This window comes from Pocillopora damicornis, chromosome 6 (genome assembly GCF_964200805.1).
Source record: "Pocillopora damicornis chromosome 6, jaPocDami1.2, whole genome shotgun sequence".
Lineage (NCBI taxonomy): Eukaryota > Metazoa > Cnidaria > Anthozoa > Scleractinia > Pocilloporidae > Pocillopora > Pocillopora damicornis.
Window position 1 is genome coordinate 23,360,292 of NC_142675.1, and position 23,948 is coordinate 23,384,239.

The 23,948-nt window shown below is 37.9% G+C and overlaps 1 protein-coding gene and 1 long non-coding RNA gene across 2 annotated transcripts; both read right to left on the minus strand.

The window, feature by feature from the left end:
* Positions 1-118: 118 nt before the first annotated feature.
* LOC149044542 (uncharacterized) lies at positions 119-23,902 on the minus strand. The gene is made up of 5 exons (XM_089210878.1): positions 23,803-23,902; positions 18,602-18,648; positions 12,257-12,415; positions 11,135-11,321; positions 119-327 (listed from the first exon to the last, which is right to left on the minus strand). The coding sequence occupies exons 1-5, from the start codon at positions 23,822-23,824 to the stop codon at positions 119-121; spliced, it is 624 nt and encodes a 207-aa protein (XP_089067004.1). The 5' UTR covers positions 23,825-23,902.
* LOC149044543 (uncharacterized) lies at positions 16,654-17,295 on the minus strand. The gene is made up of 2 exons (XR_016187372.1): positions 17,157-17,295; positions 16,654-16,989 (listed from the first exon to the last, which is right to left on the minus strand). It is a non-coding gene; the product is annotated as an uncharacterized LOC149044543 (long non-coding RNA).
* Positions 23,903-23,948: the final 46 nt, after the last annotated feature.

A 23,948-nucleotide genomic window follows, 5' to 3' on the forward strand; every position in this document is an offset into this window, starting at 1 on the left:
GCCGTATTCCATCTGATCCCTCCCAAACGCTATATATCTAGTCCAATTGATGAAAATTGTCTTCTAACGCCATCATATCTAGCCCAAACGGTGGAAATTGACAACAATGGCTATCAGCTCAAAAAAAGGTTTTAGTTAACTGTGTGCGAATTGGGTGCCCTATTCTATAATACAGTGGAAGCTCTCTTAACAGACTCTCGTAAGCGGACAGCTTAACTCCCATACAAAAACTGCAAATTTCACATTCTCGTAAGCGGACATTCCAGTGAGCGGCCGCGGATACGCTTGTACGGTTCCTTTGTTTTTCAGCTCCCGTAAGTGGAAACCCTAAAAAAGAAATACAGAGAAATTGGGCCTGATCATGAAAGGCACTCCTAAATATTGTAAACTGCATAGCTACTGTTTGTTTCAGTGTTGGTTACAACTGTAAATCACTAAGGGGCAGTCCTAGTACTTAGTTATCGCCACTATCGTAGCACTGTATAGCCAGGGCGCAATAAATTTTTTGGTATATTTCCAATATTTATTGTTAGCTTGGCAAGCTCCTGTAATCGGCCATTTCATCTAGTGGCCGCCTACCAGAACCATTCTCGTAAGCGGCCAGCTCCAGTTGCGGACACTTTTTTCGCGTACCGAGGGTGTCCGCTTACGAGAGCTTAGACTGTATCCTTCTCAGAGGTTATACATATCTAGCCCAAACGGTGGACATTGACAACAGTGGCCATCTACTCAAAAAAAAAAAAAAATGCTTCGTTAAACTGTGTGCAAATTGGCTGTCCAAGTCTGCCATATCCCTCTCAAAGGCTATGTATCTAGACCAAACGCCAGGACAATTTTTATTTCGCATATGTCTTTGGAGAAATCTTGACTTTAATTCGCATGCGAAATAGCCTTGATTTTGGATCATTTGCCGAGAAATTGTAGTATAATAGACGCGTTTTATTCAACATTGGGCCATATTCGTATACTTTTATAGTCAAATATTACTTGATTTCTGTGCGAAATAGTCTTAATTTTGGATCATTTGCCGTGAAATGGTAGCATTCTAGTTTCGCTTCATCCAATATTGGGCTTTATTCGCCTATGTTTTTAGAGAAATCTTGACTTTAATTATCATGCGAAATAGCTTTGATTTTGGAACATTGGCCGGGAAATGATAGTATACTGAATGTGTTTTATCCAATATTGGTCCATATTCGCATACGAAGATAGTCAAATCGTACTTTCGTTTCCATGCGAAATGGTCTTGATTTTGGAACATTTTGGATCATTGCCGTAAAATGGCAGCATTCTAGATACTTTTCATCTCATATTGGGCCATGTTCGCACAAGTCTATAGTCCAATCGTACTTTAATTTTCATGAGAAATGGTCTTGATTTTGGATCATCTGCAGCGCAATTAATGGCAGCATACTATATGCGTTTCTTCCAACATTGGGCCATATTCGCATACGGCTATAGTGAAATCTTAATTTCATTTTCATGCGAATTGGTCTTGATTTTGGATCATTCCACGTGAAAGGGTACTGATAGTAGCAGCGTTTCATACGGTACGGGACCATATTCCCATGCGGCTATAGTCAAATCTTACTTTCATTTCCATGCGAAATAGTCTTGGTTCTGTATGATTTGCCGCGAAATACAGCCTAGATGCGTTTCTTTCAACATTTGGCCATATTCGCATAAGGCTATGATGAAATCTAACTTTAATTTTCATGCGAAATAGTCTTGATTCTGGATCTTTTGCCGTGAAATGGCAGCATTCTAGATGCGCTTCATCCAATATCGGGCCATATTCGCCTGCGTTTTTGTGACAACATGAATTTAACTTTCATGCGAAATAGTCTTGATTTTGGAACATTTGCCAATATTGGGCCGTATTTGCAGGCGTTTTTGTGAAAACTTGACTTTCATTTTTATGCGAAATAGTCTTGATTTTGGAACAATTGCCGTGAAATGGTGGCATTTTGGATGCGCTTCATACAATATTGGGCCATATTCGCATGCGCTTTTGTGAAAACATGAGTTTAATTTTTATGCGAACTAGTCGCTATAGTCGCATAAGGCTATAATCAAATCTTATTTTAATTTCCATGCAAAGTAGTCTTGATTTTGTATGATTTGCAGTGAAGTGGAAGCATTCTAGATGCTCTGCGTGCACTGATTGGACCATATTCGCAGGCGATTTTGTGAAAACCTGAATTTAATTTATATGCGAAACAGGCTTTGTTTTGGAACATTTGCCGTCAAAGGATAGCATAGTAGACGCGTTTTATCCAATATTGGGCCATATTCGCATACGGCTATAATCAAATCTTATTTTGATTTCCGTGCAAAGTAGTCTTGATTTTGTATGATTTGCCGTGGAATGGAAGCATTGTAGATCCCCTTCATCCACTGATTGGGCCATATTCGCTTGCGTTTTTGTGAAAAACTTGACTTTAATTTTTTGCGAAATGGTCTTAATTTTGGAATATTTGCCGCGAAAGGGTAGCATAGTAGACGCGTTTTATCCAATATTGGGCCATATTCGCATACGGCTATAGTGAAATCTTATTTTAATTTCCAAGCGAAAGTAGTCTTTATTTTGTATGATTTACCGTGTAATTAATACTGGTTGTAGGAATAAAGTATGAGTTGATAAAAAAAATCCTTACTGTATGTATTCAGCTACTACTCTCAAAACGCCGCGCAGTGGTGTATTCTATTAATATGTGCAGCGAATTTCAAAGTATTGCTGATTTCTGCGTGCACTTATCTTGGTTTGGTCCGTGCAGCAAACTTTTACCAAAATTACCATAATCACAATTTGAGTTAATCAGCTCCCTCGTGTTTGCTCGGAAAGCCTTCGGAAGCGTAAAAACAAGCAATTTTGTGTCCAAGAATATAGCGCGGACAGAGAATTTCACGAGCTGACACGGCAGGGGGATAAACTAGACATATTGTAGATTGTCATATCAGAGGCCGAATTTTCAAAATAAGCCTTAGAAGGTAATATTGAAGCCTTTAAATTCTCGCATCATAAATTTTGCGCCTTTAAAGGCAAATATCTTTTAAAGAAACTTGAAATTAAAAAATCGGGCTCTGACTTGACACAATAGATGTTGTGATAGATCACTCAGTGGTTAAATCAAGTTTCTCTGTGTCTGTGTCTTCGTCTTCGGGGTGAAAACCTGGACACAAAATCACATTTTAAACAAATTTAATTTAAGTTGCTGTCTGCATTGCCCTCAGACGCCATCCACTCAATATAAATCAATGCTTATGCACTTTGATAATTCTTCAATATGTCTGCTAAGTTTTGACGAAATCGGCTTTGAACTGTTCATGATATTAGGAATTTAAAAGTGATACCCCTGCCAATATTTTGCCTAATGAATATATTCATGGTCAAGGTATCCACCGCGACCTTAAGGGACAATTGCACGCAAGATATATATAACTTTATACGCATAGCCTGCAGCTTGCTTTAATTGTGATGCTATTGTGTTGCACTAGGATAGGAGAAAAATGCTAAAAGTGGTGAAAGCAAAGAAGTATCAACAGATAGAAAGGCTAACAGATGGTAAGCAACAGATGGTATAAAGGATTCCTGTCAAAAAATTAATTGCAATATAATCCACTTCCATCCTTGCCGTCCTGTACCACTTGCTCAAAATACCCGTTAATTTCTTTCTTGTTTGGTGGGATCTTTTTGTCTAGTGTAATCATGTCTTTTGTGGCATTTGGCAATATCACAGTCAGTTGCAATGACATTATCAAAGAAAAAAGAAAAAGGTTAAAAAGCAAATAGGAATTAAAGTTAGGCATTATAAATACAAGTTTGAAATTCGCCTGAAGAAACGGCCTTAACACACACGTAAATGAATTTATCTTACTATACAGGAATATGTAAACAGAGAAAAACTTGTGAGTTTTCTGTAAATGTATGTAATGTAACGTAAATGCGGCCAACTTAGACGGATAAACCAATTCCTATTTCCCTTTTTTCTACGACAACGTTGTTGCAATTAGGTGTATGTGGAAGTTAGAAAATATACCTTTCCATGTTCAGTCGTTGTTGAATTAGACAAATAAATGCATATGCGCCCCCCTTTGCGACCAAATGTTCTATCATCGTTAGCGCTAATAAACGGGTTTGATGGATTGTTTGCGAACGATGAGGTCCCTCCCAGAGGTGCCATATCTAGGCCAATTTCTGCTATTTGTTTGCTTTTGCTATCATCACCTGTAAAAAGGTTTGTTGAACTTGTGAGCGAATTAAGTATCGTATTACGTCATATCGCACCCAGAGGCTATATATCTAGGCCAAGGTTGGAAAAGGTCTTTTATGAACAACTACGCCGAGAAAACGGTTTTGTCAAATAGAGTCCCGATTTCATCATATGCATCCCAAAGGTTATATATTTAGGCCAAACGATGAACTAGCATTTGGCATGCAACTGAAGAAAATAATAATAATAATAATAATAATAATAATACGGGACTTAAGTCGAAAATAGTTCAACGAAACTATTTTTTTTTTTGCCGCAGTTGACAATATCCATCACTTGAACAAGGGAGGGATAATAATGTTCGTTTTTTAAAACAGTACAAACTATTTTAATACTTCAGTAACATTATCTTTAATCGAGATTTATTGCTTTCTTGCAACTTGTTATAATTATTTGCTGTTTATTGCAAACCTGATTCTAAGGAAACACAATTCTGGCAACAAAAAATTGAGACATCACCTCAAGGCCAGGTTATCACTAGGAAAGAAAAGTTGGAAGATGTTGAGTTTCCTTTTATTTTGCTTCGAGCCTTTTTAAATAAACCACTGACACTGTGTTACGCCACTCGCTTTCCCGCTAACAATCGCATGATTTAAAGCTAAAAAATCAAAGTGCTCTGTGAGCAAACTCGTGAATTGACACATGATTTTTGAAATTATGTTTAATGTTATCTGGTTTAGGGAATTTTGTGGTTGATTGTCATCTAGAGTACGAGCAGTAGTTCAGTGTTCGCTAATGTAGCAAAGAAACAAAGTAACGTTGGGACAAGAAGGCATTACAATTGAAATGATCATGCTATTACATTTAACAAGGTGGATGATGTAATGTGTTTTAAACGTCTATCATTTTTGTTTCTGGTTCAAAAGAAAAGGTTGGAAGTAAATGTGGGTGAAAAGTGAAATTTACTGTCTTTCGTTGTAAATATTAGAAAGTCAAGGCAATACTGTCTTAATGAAAACATTAACGATTCCCTCTTTATCAAATGAGACAAACGGGAACGAGTTTTGAGTGATATAACTAAGCCAAGCCTGCCACCGTCATTTTAGGAAAGCACACTCCGACATCCGTCAGAAGGAGGTCATCTCGGGTAGATTTCCGATTACGAAATCCGAGCTCGCCCGATGTTGTCTTCGTGATGAAGGCCCTACACGTGCTTCGTTTTCGCTCATGACTTCGTATTAGGCGTAAGATAGTGCTTTTTTTTTTGTTGCTTACCTTCATTACAGACTCCACAAAATTTTTGCGATGCCTCCTTTTCACGGATGACCGATTACAACTACAACATAGTAACACCTCCACGAAATCTGTCAAAAGGAGGATTTTAAAACACCGGAAATGGAGAGGAAAGATAAATGATACGGTCGATTGACTCCCAGACAATTGAATGGTCCAAACTAGCAAAGGCGGGAAATTTGTCATCATGCGAGATATCAAAGTATCTGTTTGCTCACTCAATTCGTATTCAGCGTTCGGCCGTATTCCAATCGATAATTTCGCTTTCTGAACAAAATTTCCAATTCTATGATGGCACGTAAATTAACTTGTCAAGAAGTGAGTTCATTGTTTGAGAGAAAGTTGTCTGAAAGGTGAGGTCTCTCCTGAAGTCTACTATGAAAAAGAATTCGCGCAGGATGAAAAAAAAGAAAGTAGACTATAAAAGGCTGCCAGTATCTCAGAAGAAAAATCCTTTCACTGGACGTGTAGGGGAAAGAGGAAACAACATGAAAAGGGGGTATAACGTCAGCTTAAACGATATAGAACGCCAGCCTGCCAAACAGCCGAAACTCGCACACATCAAGAATGCCAACTCAAGCGCTGAGGCTCAAATAAACATAAACCCATAAAAAAATTCAAACGCCAATCAAACTGTAAAGGCAAGCACCCCTTACACACCAAACACGACCACATGCATCACCAACACCGCAAACGCAAACACCATCTCCTCCATTAACACAACCTCGAGCACGACCAGCACTGCAAACACATGCATCATCCTTACAGTAAACGCGACAACGAACACAAACCTGGCCCAGCAAAATAAAAAAGATGGTGAAGTAGAATTTGTAAAGACCTCTCACAGAAGCGCCTCAAAGGCCGGTAAATTCCATCTCTCGGAACAGGACATTAGCACCACTTCAACTGGAGACTGGCTCACCGACCACTCAGTCGGCTGTTCTGAGGGAACAGTTCCCTCACGCAAGAGGATTGGAAAATACAACTTTGGGGCCTATTTTTAATTTTTCTGTTCAAAAAGGCCAATTTTCATAAATCCTGAATACTGGCAGCCATCATTGGGTGTTGGTATCTACTGTAGGATGCTACACTCCTTCTGTAGTTTATCTGTACGACAGCCTGTTTTCGGGAAGAATTGCAGCCCTCGTGCAGAAACAGATTGCATCAATTATATACGACGAAGGAACCAGTTTTAAGGTCATTGTACCAAATGTGCAACACCAGAACAATTCCGATGACTGTGGAGTTTATGCTATTGCTTTTCTGGTTTCGCTACTACATGGCCTCAATCCTTCTAATCTGACATTTGACAGGAAGCTGATAAGACAACATCTATTAAAGAGCCTGGAGAGTGGATCATTCGACCTCTTTCCCCTCTCTAAAGTACCCGAGTGTCGAGACAGGAGGCCACTTTTTGTTCAAGAGGTCTCGGTAATGTGCGAGTGTAGAATGCCGAGGGAAGAGTCAGACTCGAAGTCTCCTTCTCGTTGTGTGAAATTTTGTAGCTGCAAGGAGTTTTTTCACAGGAAATGCATTTCAACAATTATTTTGGAAGATTCAAGTGCAAACTGGCGTTGTCCAAACTGCGAAAGAGCCCTTAAGCAGGAAGAGAAAAATAACCATTAATTTAACATGTAGTATTAAAAACTGATTCTCAGAACTTCCCATTAATTGTTTATTAAGATAATCGTCGAAGTGAAATATATATGTGTAGTAATTTTTTATCTATGTAGAAGTCAGCTAAAAGAATTTTTCAAATGTATTCATGAGAAACTGTTTCTTATAGATCTTTCCCTAAGTACGCTCTTGCGTTTAGAATTGAAAATCCTCATCTAAATATTGTAAAAAATATTATCGTAGAATATTTTCAATGATGATCATGGCACAACGCAGATAGAGAAAATATAATAGGTGAGACAAATCACGGATTATCCTTGTCGACAAAAGTAATATCGCCTGCTTTATTATATTCAAACTTAATCTCCGTCCAATCGAGGTAATGTACAATTTTTTTTATCAATTACCATATTAGAAATAACAATATATCGTAACTGCGTTAAATTTATTTCATCAGAAATCCAGAAAATTTCCGGTGTTTTAAAATCTCCTTTTGACAGATTTCGTGAAGATGTCATTACGTTGTAGTTGTGATCGGCCATCCGTGAAAAGTAGGCGTCAAATGTATTTTGTGGAATCTGTCATATAGGTTAGCAACGGAAAAAAATGCAAATATCTTAACGCTAATACAAAGTCATGAGCGAAAACGAAGTAAGTGTTCCTTTCTACTCTAATTTGCGGCTCTAAAATGCGAAATAGGGCCTTCATGAAAACATCGGGCGAGCTCGGATTTCGTCATAAGATATCTACCCGAGATGACCTCTGGTGTTGTAACATCCTCCTTTTGATAGATTTCGTGGAGGTGTTACTATGTTGTAGTTGTAATCGGCCATCCGTGAAAAGGAGGCATCGCAAAAATTTATTGGTGTCTGTAATATAGGTAAGCAACGGAAAAAAAATGCAAATATCTTAAGGCTAATACGAAGTCATGAGCGAAAACGAAGCACGTGTTCGTTTCTACTCTGTTTTGCGGGTCTAATATGCTAAATAGGGCCTTCATCACGAAGACAACATCGGGCGAGCTCGGATTTCGTAATCGGAAATCTACCCGAGATGACCTCCTTCTGACGGATGTCGGAGTGTGCTTTCCGTCATTTTAGATCTCCGCCTGGGTAGATTTACGTCACGTGCTAGGCAACGTATAATCAATAACAAGATAGAATTTCATTTCAGGCCTATTTATCAATTTTGTGGTGTGTAATTTTCGCATTTTAGTACGTTGTATATATGTTGAATCTTCAAATTGTCTTGAAACTTACAAGAAATTTGTTCTTTAAAAATTCACTGAAAATCGGTAGCTAAAATTGTTTGTCTAAGTGTTATTTGATTTTCGTGTTAACTTGTTATTTAGTCAGTCGCCGGCATCTTTTGTTGCTTCACACAGGAAAAACACATGCGACGAAACGTAATGATCAATTTTGTCCTCAATCTCACGCTATAACAGAAAAAGCTTTTGAACATCTGTAAACTCCGAGCGCTTCGCAGTAAGTGATATTTTCAATGAATCTTCGGATTGTTTTCAAGTTCAAGGATTGTAAATTACAATTTTATGAAAACCGAAGGTTGTTGTTATTTCAGTGTGAATCCTTGAATGCTTGCCAGTCGCTGGCGCCGCTTGTTGAAACTAAAACGAAAAAAAAACTCTTTTAAGATTATCATTGGCTTCTTTTTCACCCCACCACTATTCTTAGCAACAAAGGTCGCCATTTCGTCTGTTTATTGCTCGCCAAAAACTATCAAATGTACTCAAAAGCCTAAAATCTAAAAAAAGTTTACAGGAATCGACCAATCGAGCGAGCGAGCGAGCGAGCGAGCGAGCGAATGCTATTCCCCACATCGTACCTATAACTCGCTCTTGCGCATGCGCGCAATTCACGAGTTAAAAACAAAACCGTCGGCAACAGCAAAAGTAAAAAAACTGTCAACAAGTAAAGCGCATTACAATATGCTTCCACTTGTTACAGTTTCAAACCAAACAAGCTACAATCTTGGACGCAACTGTTGAGATACTTGGCCATATTTCCACTTATTAAGGTACAACAGTTCACTTTTTCAACCCCCCCCCCCCTTACGGGTTTCCCCATTTCAAGGTTGTTAACGTTGTCGTGCAGTGAAAACAAAGCCTGGTGGATCGCAAACCCTAAGAAACACCATTGAGTAGAAGGATAGGGAATAAATACTTCTTATCCGTTTTCAAGTACTATAGACACTAGCGAAAAAATCATGTATGAAATGTGTTTGTCACAATTAGTTTTGTCCAAGATTGTTGCTGCAGATATATTTACGTAAGACAACTTTTTTACCCGCAATGTACTTCTCACACTTGAACAAATTAACAGCAGGTAAAACGAAGAACATTCCTTTCTGCAAGTGGCGGTTTTCATCGGGATCTCCTAAAATAAGTTGTGCAGGGACAAGGGGCTTTGTGAGGTACGTTATCAAAACACAGACCATCCCTCTCTCAATTTTATGACCGTGAAGAGTATCACGATTTCTGTCCACAATGCCAACAGAAAGAATCTCGCCATCAACGACATAGGCAACTGCGTCGCTCTCTTTCCCCACTGGTACTTGTTCCCGCTCAGCCACAACTCCCCTGCCTTCACAATCATCAACCTGCCCATTTTGATTTCCACCTGCCCGACTACAACTACCATTCACTTGACAACGCCCAACTCCACCTACCCGACTACCAACATCATCCCCCTGATCATGCCCAACTCTGCGTGCCTGATTACTACCATTATCCACCTGCCCCCGTCCAGCTCTACCTGCCAGAGTCTGACCCTCATGTACTTGGTCACTTCCAGCTTTACCTGCCTGACTAACAGTGTCTACCACCTGCCCAAGGCCACTTCTGTCATCTAACTGTCCAGGCCCAGCTCCACCAGCCACCCTACCACATTCATCAACCTGGCCACTGCAAACTCTACCCGCCCAACTACTACCATCATTCAGCTGCCCATGCCTAGCTCCACCTCCCCGACTACCATCCTCATCAACCTGTTCAGGCCCAGCTCTCTGTGCCACGACCTGATTGCTAGTTGTTGCTTCACCCACACCATCCAACTGCTGTTCTTGTGCAATATCTGCCGGGACCTGATTGATGATTGTGGCACCACCCGCACCAGCCATCTGCTGTGGTTGTTCAGCACTACATTCCTGACTTTCATTAGCCTCATTCCCATCTTGTGATACTGGCTTCACACCCGTACAAACAACGGACATTGTGCCATTTTTGACGGAAACAGTTATGGACGGATCCTCTGGCTCGTCATCAATCGTGTGTTCACTGCCATGAAACTATAATGGAGACACAGATTTTTTTATTTAATCCTGATCACTCTTAGTAAAACAGAAAACTTTTAGTACATAAATCAAATGCATTAAACTACAAGTGAAAGAACCCTCTGGCAGAAATTAAATACCGAAAAATATGCAAAGCAAATTTAAGAAGGTTCTAATATGTTAGTTACAGTCAAATTGTGATACACATTAAAATCAAAGAGTTTGAATTTGAGATTACAGCGATAGGGATACACATGTTTCACTATATAAATGAATTCTGCTATCAGTTTGTTAGCTTTTTCACAATAAACTCAAACAAATATTAAATGTATACTTAATGACACATCCCATCTTTTTTGGTAATCCCCCAGTCATCATCACCATCATTATGGTTATAATGATTAACAATCTCTCAGCCTAAATTGACAATAATGTCAAATACAATGAAAAATTTGGCCAGACTACTTAGACTTCATGCGTATAATGATCTTACCGAGTAAAACGACTAGTGTTTTTTTACCTTGTATATTTATGAGGTTTTCTATTTCCTTAGGAAAACCATTTGGAAAATTTTGCTACAAACCATGTGTTATGACATGTTGCAAATGAGCACAAGAAATTTTATTGGATCAGGATGGAAAGTTCTTTTGGGTGGAATGTACTGTTTTAATCATAAGATTATCAAGACAACGAATATAGTGGTGATTGTCAGTTGCACTTACCTTTGGAAAACTGTTTGTAAAGTCTTGTAGTCACAAGACCATATTTTGATGCATTTTGTTTGTTTTTTCCAACAAACTTTTGGCCAGCACCAGGTGTGCCGTAAGTGTGTACAGATGTACCTTTGCCATGTCTGTTGAAGTATAGAACAACAACATCCCAACCATGATGTTGGTATAAAACATTTGCCTGAAATTCAATCAACAAGAAATATGTCACTTACAGATATAAGTATTAAAGATCCTAGAAAATTAGGAAAAGGTCTTAATTGGAGTAAAACTGAGAACATTTCACAGTATGGTTATCATCATTAGTATCATGATCATTACTTTGGTTTGAACTCGGATTGGAACAAACTGCTTACAAACAAAGTCTATCACAGTGCACCGCTGGCTTTCAACATGGAACATGCATCATGGATCACAGGTGCAACATTTATAGAAATAGGTGTGTAATTTATTGTTATAAAATAACTGAAAAGTAAAGGAGGAATTATATTAAGAAATACTACGGTGATCATGTCATCTAATGGGCCATGCACTCATGGCATCAGGTGACATGGATCATCCTCTTGCTAAGTATGTACAATTTATTACATGGCTTTGCATACACATGCAGCAGTTACCCATTCTGAATGTTAATATGGCCATATAAGTCACATAACAGCAAATTGCAGTCTGTCAAAAATGCAAATTACTTATCTCATATATCAGTGGTAATTAAGCGAGAGACATACAAGAGCAATTTGCATGCACAACAGGGTGCCACCTAGTATTAAAATGGATTTTTTTTATCATTAGACTCCCTGGTTATCAAAAGTCTTTTTCTTTCATTCCTACAGTCTGTTGGGAATTGACAAAGAAAGTGTTCATCAAGAAAAAAAAGGGGGGACATTATTATATACCAACAGTTTTTAAGGAGTCAAGCAGAGTCTCCACAAGCAAAGATATTAATTAAAAGGTATTGAATATAAGGCTCAGAGTGTGTTTAGAATTTTCACTCAGCTCACAGCTTTGATGAAGCATGCATGCATGCATGCATGCATTGTTACATTAATCATGTAGGCTACATGCAGTTAAAGGATGAACATAACAAATCCACTTGTCATTCATTGCAGTAATTACCCGATACTCCAAAAGTTTCCTTTGTTGAGTGACATGTGTTTTCTTTTTCTTGGCAAGTTTTTCCCAGTCAAAGGTTTTAATATTGATTTTGGCCCCACACCCTTCCACCTTGCAACGCTTGGCTGCATTGTAATTCTGGCCACCACATGTGTCACATTTCTGAGATAGAATTGTGCAACAAAAACAGACAATTAAATTGTTGTCATACAACTGTTTATTAACTACTGTAACCTGATCTTTATAATTATAATAATTAAGAGCTTTAATTTTGGGTGAGCTTGCGACTTGGGGAGCTTCATTAACCTCATGTGATCATGAGGGGCTTCCAGAGCTTCATAAAAAAATAGGTCCGCAATGCGTACTTGTGTGGGATTTTATTGACAAAGTGTTTGGAAGGGGTTTTTGAGCGGAAGCAAACCTGTCGCTCACTGTGAGTCAACTGTACTACAGGGGTGATATTAGGCCTGGAATCAACAGTCTGAATAGTAATTTTTGTGTGGGAATTATTTGAACAAATACAGATTCACAGGAGGGATCTGGGGTATTAACTTTTCCTTTTATCAAGCAATATGCCTTTCCTTCCCTCCCTGGAAGCTTTTTGGCGTGTTTTTGAACGTTTGGTAATCGTCTTCAACAAATAAATTACCTCTTGGTGGCTTAGGCTATTTATTTGTTTATACGGCAATACTGGAAATACTTGGAGCAGTAAATATTTTCGTAACAGTCATTGAAAAAAAATTGAAAAAATTTCTGCTACTACTTTTTAACTCGTGGATACACGATAGCGTAGAAACGAGTTCTTGTGGGCGCTCTGCGATATGCAAAGTAGCGTGGACTCTTCGTAATTAGTCGTAATTAGTCGACTTCGAACTCGAGATCTATCCTTCCGAAGAAGTAAGTCCAAAGTCGTGGCGCTATTATGATTGCACTGATCGTTGCGATTATTATTGTCTTTACACGCCTGTTTCGACATTTACTATATTGAAATGGACTTCAAATGTTTCAGATTAGTGTTATGATCAACTTAAAAACCAAATTTGAAGCGCCTTCGAATCGTCCATGCGCTGAACATAACGAGGACCAGCGAGAATCACGAAGAGTTTGTGAGTGACAGCATGCAAGCTGTTGACACAGAAATTCCCACGGAAACATGTACACATGACATTAAAAAAAATGGTAATTTGCAGCATTATTTCTTTCTACGCTAATTTGGGTCTTTCCGTTGTAATCGTTTCGTTTTGTTATTCTTCTATGCAAGCGTGACTGTTTTGATGGTTATTAAGAATGAAAGATGATCGCTTTCCACAAGTCGTTGCCGAGCACGTGACTATAATCTGGCCGGTGTTGTTTTGATCACTTGACGATCTTTTTCGCTGAAAATACAGGACGACTTCCTATTTCAAGGAATGTTTTTCCAATTAATTTCTATCGCATCGGTGCAAAAAAGTACAGGTATATGGGTGTTCTGAGAAACAAAAGGGAAATTCAAAACTACGAGAAATTGCGAGTAATCGGCCTCTTGTACTACACGCGGGTTTTTTTGGTGTAACATGCGTGTGTTTCCCGTAAGTTACAAGCACTTTACGCACGTGGGAATGCTGCAATCACGAATTTTATATTACGTGAAAGTCACGCATGTGGTTGTTTGCTCACTTCACTAATATGTTTGTTTGCTTGTTGTTGTTTTTTTGGTATCCTGGAGTATTTCAGGAGGGGTTGCAGACTTAACTGTGGAATAATTGTTTAATGCAGGGTTGTCAATAAAGGTTGCAGTTAGAAATTAGCCAAGATGCTAAAGGAGCTGCCTTGAAATTTCAGGACTGTGTGTTATGTAGTTTATTTTTGTCTTTTGTAAATGGTTGTTAAACTGGACAACCCTTAGAAAGATGACTTCAAACTTAATTTTAAAAGGCCTGTTCCGGTACCAAATGAATAAGCAGCATTTCCTTATTAATAGTTTTGCAAGTTTCTCATTACAAATTCCTCTGAAAAAAGAGAAACAACTCTTTTCATAACTATTTACTGCTTTCTTTTGTTGCTCTCTTAACTTAAAAACAATGTACATCATGATAAAGTAATTTGTTATAGGAAACCGTGAAATGAGGCCCAAACAGCTTTATGATCTGTGAAATGTGTTTCTAAAACATCTGCTTGTATATCAATGTTAGATATATTTGTATATATATGATCAATTACTGTGTTGTTGTCAGTTGTATAAGTTGATATGAACTGTTTGTAGTGGTTATCCCTCACTAGTAAATTATACAAAGGTCTTCTGTCTGTTTCAACAAGCCAATTTATATCAAAGTCTCTAGTAATGATATTGTTGTCTGGTGAAATGTTATTTAATACCTCAGTTATTGCTTCATAAAGTTGTCTTACAGGCACGTTTGGGGAGTGATATATCCCTATGATTGTCCAATCCTCAAACCTTGCTAACTTAATTACTGTTATTTCAACACCATGTATATTGTGACAATAGGGGTATCCAGGTAAGTATGGGATTTTACTGTACACAGCTGTACCACCATAAGACCTTGATCCATTGCTGGAATTAAGGTTATCATTACGGAAGAGAACATAACCAGCAATGTCATACATGTCATTATTATCTTGAGAATTAAATCTTGTTTCTGTGAAAATATTGATATCAGCACTTAGATAAATTAAGTCTTTACGTTTATCTTCTATGTGTTTGTGAAGAGGCCTTACATTAAGATAACACAGTTTAAGAAGGGAAAATGTTATGTCATGGAGAGGGAGGTGCAAAGCTTAAGTTTTGCAGTTGTTCTTAATCTCTCCATCTGGATTGACAGCAATCTTGCTTTCACACAAATCAGAAATATATAGGCCTTCTATAGCAGTCACTCTACTGAGTCCCATATAATGTATGTGTGGAATAGTATTTCTGGTACTAAAATCCACAACAATTCTACTGTCAGTATCACCTTGTGACCTGTGAATTGTTTTTGCTGCTGCGGGACGCAGTGGAAATTGTTTTCTAACAACTTGTGCTGTTCTGTTTCCACCTACTGCAAACTGTGTAGTCACAGGGTTTACTGGGGTCCATGTGTGTTCAATTCATTGTACATACAAATGTCTTTTTTCATTCCTTGTTTTCTGACCTACATCTGAGTGGTCAAATTGTACCCATACAATACCAGATGGTTTGGTTTGTTGATGTAACTGAACTAGTTTAACAACATTTCCAGCACCATTTGTCATGCCATCTTCAGTTCGTACATTCATGACAAGGTGTGTTCTTTCACCCTCAGCAAGACAAAGGGTTGAGGCTAACTGTTTTGTTTTTCTTGGATCATTGGGTATTTGTCTTAGTATTTTATTTCTTAGCTCTGGAGAGATAGCTCCAATAACACTATCTTGAGCATTTATTGTGAATTTGTTTCCTGTGGCTGCATTATGGGCCCTTTGTTTAAATTCATCTACTTTAGCATTCTGTATAAATAGGTGAGCTGCATCTATTGGGTTGTTGATGTCTTCTTGTATAGCTCTCTTTAAGTTTTGCAATGTCAGCTACTGTGTGTTTACCTTTACGCAACCTATTAAGTAATTCTACAAACAATTTGCTGTCTCTTAATGACCCATGATTTCATTAAGTTCAAACATTTTAAAGTGTTTATGCCATAAACTGGGAGAATAACAGAATAAATCTACATTTTTGAGGTCTTTGAAAATATAAGCATCCATAACAGATTCTAATTGGAATAAGTCACCAATAGCAATTATGCTCACACCTCCAAAATCCTCTCTACAGCCTTTTATATCTTTAAGCCTATTGTTTAGCTGTATTGCAAACATACCATTTCCTACCATTGAGATTTCATCAACAAAAATCAATTGCCTTCTCAAAGTGTTTAGTCTACTTGAATCAAGCTGTTTGTAATTTCTCAGTGATTGATTGGCAGGAATGGCCAGAGTGCTATGAAGAGTGTCACCCTTAAGCTTTACCAGTTGGAGCTAATAGTATAACTATGATCTGATGAAAACCATCACCAGCTCTAGTGTTATAATACTTAAGCACTGCCTGATACAAAGCTTTTGTTAAATGCGATTTGTTAACACCAGCCCCTCCACTGAGGAAGCAGTAGAAAGGGGTTTCTGAGGTTTTAATCTGATGTAAAATGTGTTAAAAAATTCTTTTTGCTCTTTATCGGGTGTCTGGACCATTTGACGAAAATCAAAATCAGGTAATTCATTCAATATCAGTGATTCATTATTCAGCGATGTTGATGAAATGTTGAGATCATCAAAGAGGTCATAGTTTTCACTAAAATCAGGATGTAAATCTTCATGAGATCCAATCCTTGAACGGAATTGGTCAATGGAGATCCCCATATTTACTTGTGTGCTTGAGCGAGCAACAACAATAATCCAACTAACTAGAAACTCAGTTTATTAAAATAGATAACACTCTTGACAGTTCAAGGCAAACAATAGTTTCTTTCAGTTTGTGACACTTTGAGACACTCGTGAGACATTTTGAGACACTAGTGAGACTCTTTGAAGCGCAACCCGCACAAATACATTCAAGCCGACAAATGTTGGCTTGCGAGAGTACAATGACTCCTTTCAATCTGACACAACCCGCACCGAAGGTCCAAGCCGATAAATGTTGGCTTGTGAAAGCGTAAAAGCTCCTGTGCATCCTGCACTGAATACAAGCCGCGTTTCAGCGTGTTGACTTACGTGAAAAAATCTTTTGTTATAGACACCTGAAGAAATAACGAAACAAACGCCTCAGATTATGAAAGAAAGAACACAAACCAGGTGTACAACGTAATCGCCTTTCGTAAGAGCTTAATCGTGAAGCTCCCACAACAAAATTGAAAAGTTAAAGCACGCAAAGAACCCGTGAAAATATGAAATGACTTATCCTTACCTTGGAAACAAAAATCCCCAAGAAACAAACATGAAATTCCGAATAAGTTCTCCAAAACCCAACGACTGAGAAGAGAAATGGCCGCCGTACAATACACTATGAAAAAACGCCGACTGGAATCCAGTATTCACGGCTCACTGAACGCAAATAGAAACCACATGACAAGCACTTCTCTCTCGTGGACAAATAAATAAAGAAATAAATTTCGCGGGCGTTGACTAAGTGTGAGAAATCCCACACAAAAATAGTTCAGAAACAAACTTATGACTTTAAGACTCTGATTTGGAATGTATTGCAGGAGAGCCACAATAATTATTAATATTATTAGGGATCAGGTGTGCTACAAATAGGATGCTACACCTACAATTAGGCCGGGGGGGTTCTCCCATATATAAGCTATATAGGTATGTGCCGCTGTAAAGGGCAGGGTTTTTGAGCAGTTTAGTCTAGGATAGGGTATGGAAATCAGAGAATTTTGGTCTAGAATAGGGTATAATTTACCTGGAACTGTTCAATTTGCTAAGAAATGTCTGAATTAGGGTACGAATTTTTCGCATCTAGTCTAGCATAGGGTTGCAAAATGCAGCTGAACATGGTCTAGTATAGGGCAAGGATATCAAAGTCCCAGCGGCACATCCCTACCCAAAAATATCTGGAGTACCCCCCCCCCCCCACTAGGAAATTAGGGAAGGAATCTTACTTGTAAACAGAATATTTGTTTTTGTTAGCAGCAGGGGGGGTTAAAGTGACAGTTTAGTGTGCCTAATAAATCATAAAAGAAAAACAAATGCAACTTTCACTAGCTTAATTACTTTAAAGATTGTCAACACTTAAGGTAATAAAAGCATTTTCAAGCATGGTTGTTGCTGAAGATGGATAGGGTCTTGACAAATTGCGAGCCAGCAAGGCATGTGAGCCATTTCAGTTAACTTTAATAATACTTTTGTTGGGGCAAATAGTTGTCTGGTTAACCTAAATAGTATTTAGGTTAGCCTACAATTAGCTAAGGTGGCTTGAGGTTAGCCTTTATTTATGGTTGGGGATTTCTGACTAGCATGGCTTTCACGGGTCATGAATAATGCGAACCTGCATGCAAGTCATTGTGGTTAGCCTACGTTAGCCTTTGGTTAGCCTAAAACAACACTCTGGTTAGCCTTAAAATTACTCTCGTTAGGCTCTGTGAGTCGATTCATTTCTATTTTTTGTTGTTCAATCACAGAAAAGCCTCAAACATGAAAAAAAAAACTATGTTGTCCACAAATATACTAACTGACCTAATCAGTCACGATTAAACTTGTGTCTATTACCATCTGATTTAATTGCATGTCTAAACTAATTAACCCAACTGTCTAAAAAAGGTGGGTGACATTTAAAATGTGGAGCAACCTTATTAATAGAAAATGATTCAATATGTAAAATTTGAAAGATTTTGCTGCATTTCTTACCTTGAATGGTCTTTTATTTGGCCTGACCACCTCTTCAGAGTTTACTTCTGAAAAATAAATACATGTGTTTGCACTGTTTATTCACTTCAAAATACTTTTAAAGTTGAATTTGGCAACATATCTTTAGACTGCCACTTATAAACCAGTTGCCAGATTTGCAAGGGTTTTTTAGTGGGCTTATATCGGGGGAGGCTAATTACCCTGGTGAAAATCTTTCAAGGATCTTTAAGGATCTTACAAGATCTTCATGAGGACCTTTGAGGATCCTCTTGAGGATCTTCATGAGGATCTTCAAAATTCTTGTTAAGATCTTCAAGGATCCTTCATTTTCTTGCCAAGATCTTCAAGGATCTTTCATTTTCTTGCCAAGATCTTCAAGGATCTTTCATTTTCTTGCCAAGATCTTCAAGGATCCTTCATTTTCTTGCCAAGATCTTCAAGGATCTTTCATTTTCTTGCCAAGATCTTCAAGGATCTTTCATTTTCTTGCCAAGATCTTCAAGGATCTTTCATTTTCTTGCCAAGATCTTCAAGGATCTTTCATTTTCTTGCCAAGATCTTCAAGGATCCTTCATTTTCTTGCCAAGATCTTCAAGGATCTTTCATTTTCTTGCCAAGATCTTTGAGGATCTTTGACTTTCTTGACAAGATCTTTAAGGATCTTTCATTTTCCTGTCAAGATCTTGTCTGGATCTTCAAAGATCTTTACATGAACTTTGAAGATCCTTTAAAGATCTTTGAAAATTCTTTGAGGATCTTCCAAATTCTTGTTAAGATCTTTGAGGATCTCTCATTTTCTTGCCAAGATCTTCAAGGATCTTTTTGAAAATTTTGAAGATCCTTAAAGATCTTGGAAAGAAAATAAAAAACCCTTAAAGATCTTGGCAATAAATTGAAAGATCTTTGAAGATCTTGGCATAAAAAAGAAAGATCCTTGAAGATTTTGACAGCCAAATTAAAGATCTTTGTAAGAGATTTGAAGATCCTTAAAGATCTTGACAAGAATGTCAGTGAACCTTGAAGATCCTGGCAAGGAAATGGAAGATCGTTGAAGATCTTAGCAAGAATGTTATAGAACCTTCGAAATTTTGACAAGAAAATAAGCATACTTAAATCCTCATACTAAGTTAAAAAGAAAAATTGAACCAAACATAAAAAAATGAAGATAAAACTTTTTTTTTATTGCTAAACGAGAATTACCCATCCTCTTCTAGTTGGACTACTTCTACACTATTTCTGTTCAGACTTTAGGTTAGTACTAAGATTTTCATTTTCCAAAAAATCTGGCAACAGTCCAGCTCAAAGATAAGAAGACCAAAATATATGTGTTAAACTTGACTATGACCAGACTCAGACTACTCTTACAGAGGGGGTAAACATGAAAAAAAGGCAAACAAGAGTACTTCAATGACTATATTTCTGAACCATATTAACCTATATACCAAAGGAAAGCTTAGGAATCACACATACTGAATATAACTAATATGTTGCCCTAAACTAATTTGTTATTTGACATCAGATCAATTTGTCCACCATATGGTGTGAAAAACCTAGGTGAACTTGAGAAAAGATAACTGCACAAAGATTGCATGAAATCAAGTGTTTTTAGTGTCAAAACAAAGTACTAGGGTCGTTCTTTTGGATGAGCTGAGCTGAACTTTTGGAGTCGTTTATATTATGGGCACAATGCCCGTTCAAAGTTCACCGAGATTATTAGGTGAGTTATTCCACAACATCTTACTTAAAATTCAGCTTATAGAGAAACTGTTAGCTTATCCAACTCAACTCAGTAAGAGGATACAGCCCTGAAAACTTCAGATTAATTGAACTAATACATCCTGAGGTACAAAATAAGTGTTTTCGGGAATTCATATGAAAACCTCTAAAAGAGCTTTTTAAGTTGGTTACACAGAACCAAGTAAATTCACACCTTCTTCAGAAACATGTCCTTCAGTGAGCGTCGAGGAGAATCTCTCTAGATCGATAAGCCTGTATCCTTGTCCCTGTAACACATCATTTGCATCCTAACTCTCCAAGAGCTCAGAGTGAGAATCATTAGGCGAGGATGGCATCTTCATTTTCTTTCCAGAAGTACCAATGAATTTTTTTCATTCAGCCCCAGAGTCAGAGCAATCGCGAGACCTTCTTGGAGTTTGATGGACGATTTCGGTTGTTTCTGTCTCTCTTTTCGCTTGTTTCTGAACTCCAGAAAACGCCTTTCCTTTACCTTTATTTCTGTGTACATTTTCCCTTTAGTTCCGACCATTGTCGATGATATTTGCCGTAACAACGAGCTTCTTATGTTTTTATGCGACCGTTAAAAATCTCGGCGCGTATAAATTCCTATCCCATAATGCAAAACCCTCTTTGTTGTCATGTAAGTAGTCACAAAGTTTCCCGAAAGCCTCGAGCATGGCGTTGCCATGCGGTAACCTTCATTACACTCATTGCACAATAATTTTCTGCGAAAATTCCTTGTTGTGTTTAAATTATAAACAGTGAGCCCTCAATTTACAATTTTGTTATGTTTGAAATTACTTGAGGATTTCAAAGGAACCTAATTCATAATGCAGAGATGTGGTAGAGATCTTGACAAAGTTGCCTTTGAGATCCACATCAAATTCAAAAAGGATCCTTACAAAGAGCTGTACAATATCATGAAATGAATCTTTTAAAGATATTTGGAAGATCCTTTTCAATTCCTTGAGGATCTTAAAGGATCGTAGAACAGATCATGCAAAGATCTTGACTAGGATCCTTGTAACTCCTAATCAAATTCTTAAGGATCTTAGCAAAGATCTTAGCAGGATCCCTAAAAGGTTCTTTTGAGGGTCTTTAAAAGATCCTCATTAAATCCTTGAGGATCCTGAAGGATCCTTGAAAAGATCCTGCAAAGATCTTGACTTAAGGATCCTTGTAAGATCCTGATCAAATTCCTAAGGATCCTGGCAAAGATCTTTACAGGATCCTTGAAAGGATCTTTTGTAGGTCTTTAAAAGATCCTCATTAAATCCTTGAGGATCTTGAAGGATCCTTGAAAAGATCTTGCAAAGATCTTGAGTAGGATCCTTGTAAGATCCTGATCAAATCCTTAAGGATCCTTGCAAAGATCTTAATAGGATCCTTGAAAGGATCTTTGGAAGGTCTTTAAAAGATCCTCATTAAATCCTTGAGGATCTTGAAAGATCCTCAAAAAGATCCTGCAAAGATCTTGACTAGGATCCTTGCAAGATCCTGATTAAACCCTTAAGGATCCTTACAAAGATCTTGAAAGGATCCTTGAAAGGATCTTTTGAGGGTCTTTGAAAGATCCTTGCTAAATCCTTGAGGATCTTGAAGGATCCTTGAAAAGAACTTTGCGAGGATCCTTATGAGGATCTTTGTAATATCCTTTGAGGATCTTTATCAAATCCTTGAGGATCTTAACAAACGTTTTTGCTTACAAAGATCTTTGAGGATCTTTTACAGATCCTTTAAAGATCTTTTAAAGATCCTTGTCCTTAAGGATCTTTGGCAGGTCTTTGTCAATCCTTGAAGATCCTCAAAGATCCTGTGAGGTTTTTCACCAGGGTACAGTTCAACTCTCTCTTAACGGACACCTCTATAAGATGGACACCTGGTGTTGCTCCCTAAATGCTGTTTTTTTTTAGTCATTTACTGTACATTTGAACTATCTATAAGCTGGACACCTCTTGAAGACAGACAGCTGATGCATGTCCCGAAGGTGTCTGTCTTAGAGAGAGTTGACTCATGTATATCAAGGGGAAGGTGAGGTGGGGGGGGGGGGGGAGAGCTAATACAAGCCACATAAAATCAGTTATAAAATCAGCTATATATGCTACCACTCTTATTTTTTTACAAACACTTGCCAGCATTCGTAGTAAATTCACAATGTAAAGAAGTTAACCTAAAAGTCTTGAATATCACTGAGCGACAAGTTCAGGTAATTTCCAGATAGTGCAGTCTTTGTCAGCTGATTGAGCTGGAGATGTGTGTTCGTGCAAAAAATCGCAACTATTGCCAAAAAAATGCAGGGAAAAAGCTAACAAAGCTCAAATTATCAGAATTGCCTGATAGCATATCATCCAGCTTTTGTTTGCAATTATTTGTTTTGTTTTTCCTGCAAAAGGGGAAGTAGAAAGAAGTTGAAAGTTATTTCGCGTATGACTAAGCCATGTTAAAATTGTTTTGATAAAGAGTTGCCTCCTATGTTGATTTGTTGTACCTATAACAGAAACAATTAGATAATTCAGATCACCGCCTGCAAAGCAGCTCAGTAAATTTGAGCAGTGCTGCCATGTACTCGAGAAAAACAACACAGAAAGTGGCCATGCATGTGAATGGTAAAAAATACTGCATTCTGGTATATTCTCAAAGAGCTTGTTGTGCCCTTGTGAAGGCATCGTGGAAAACACTAACATGCGATCAGGCAGCCATTTTTCTTGGAGAGAGGGTATGATCACAGGTTAGGAACTAGCCTATATTCTCACTTGTTGGGTAACATCACAAGCATAATTATATGCCTCTGGTCACATACTTAGCTTCATTTAAGTTATCTGAACTGGTAAAACAAATTTGTTAAGTCATAAGGAAGCACTTGTGCATCAAACGTGACGGTCGTAGCTGCACTTAAATAATTCAAGCTGTTCAAAGTAATCAACCACAATCTAAAGCTCTCAGCACAGTTGTTATAACTTGCAAAAATCAGATATGAGAAACAAGGATGGCGCCATAAGATTTAACACCATGTACAACAAATCTGAACAAACTGAGCGATTTCCGAGTACAAAATAAAGCCAACTACAGAATACGAGGTCATTTCTGTAGAAATAGATATCAGTGAATCCTTTAGCTCGTTGTATTAGGGAGTGAAGTGGCTCGGCGGCCAGGCGGAGTTAGTGTTTGTGATATAATGTGTATAAAAGTGTTAGTGCCTAGGTGGCTGGTTTGGCTCGGTAGTGACCTTGACATCCGAGCAGCAGAGTCAGTCGACCGATACATCAGTAAAGGTACCCCTTGCTATAGGCCTGCATTCTGTAGTTGTCTCAGGAGTTCTGACAAGCATGCATATTTATCAAGTTCTTTTTTACCGAATTTGTTCCACATCACGTACTCATGTCTCACGAATATTCACAAGGACCACAAGTCTGAATTATTCATAACTTAGACTAAAATGAAAAAAAAAGAAGAAATATTCTTACCTTCCGAATCAGCAGACGCCATGAACAAAATATGTTAAGCTAATTTTCCCTGTAAGGAAGGCAAAAGAGCGAACAAGTACGAACCGAGGAAATCCGAAATGCCCGCGAAAATTAGTTTGATCCATCTCTCATATCCAGTCTACCAC

Coding starts and splice junctions, on each gene's coding strand:
- LOC149044542 (XM_089210878.1), bottom strand. CDS start 23,824: ATGGCGTCTGCTGATTCGGAAG. Junction 12,416..18,601: donor CAAATAAAAGACCATTCAAG/GTAAGAAATGCA, acceptor ATTCTATCTCAG/AAATGTGACACATGTGGTGG. Junction 328..11,134: donor TTACAAACAGTTTTCCAAAG/GTAAGTGCAACT, acceptor TTTCTTTTTTAG/GGTTTCCACTTACGGGAGCT.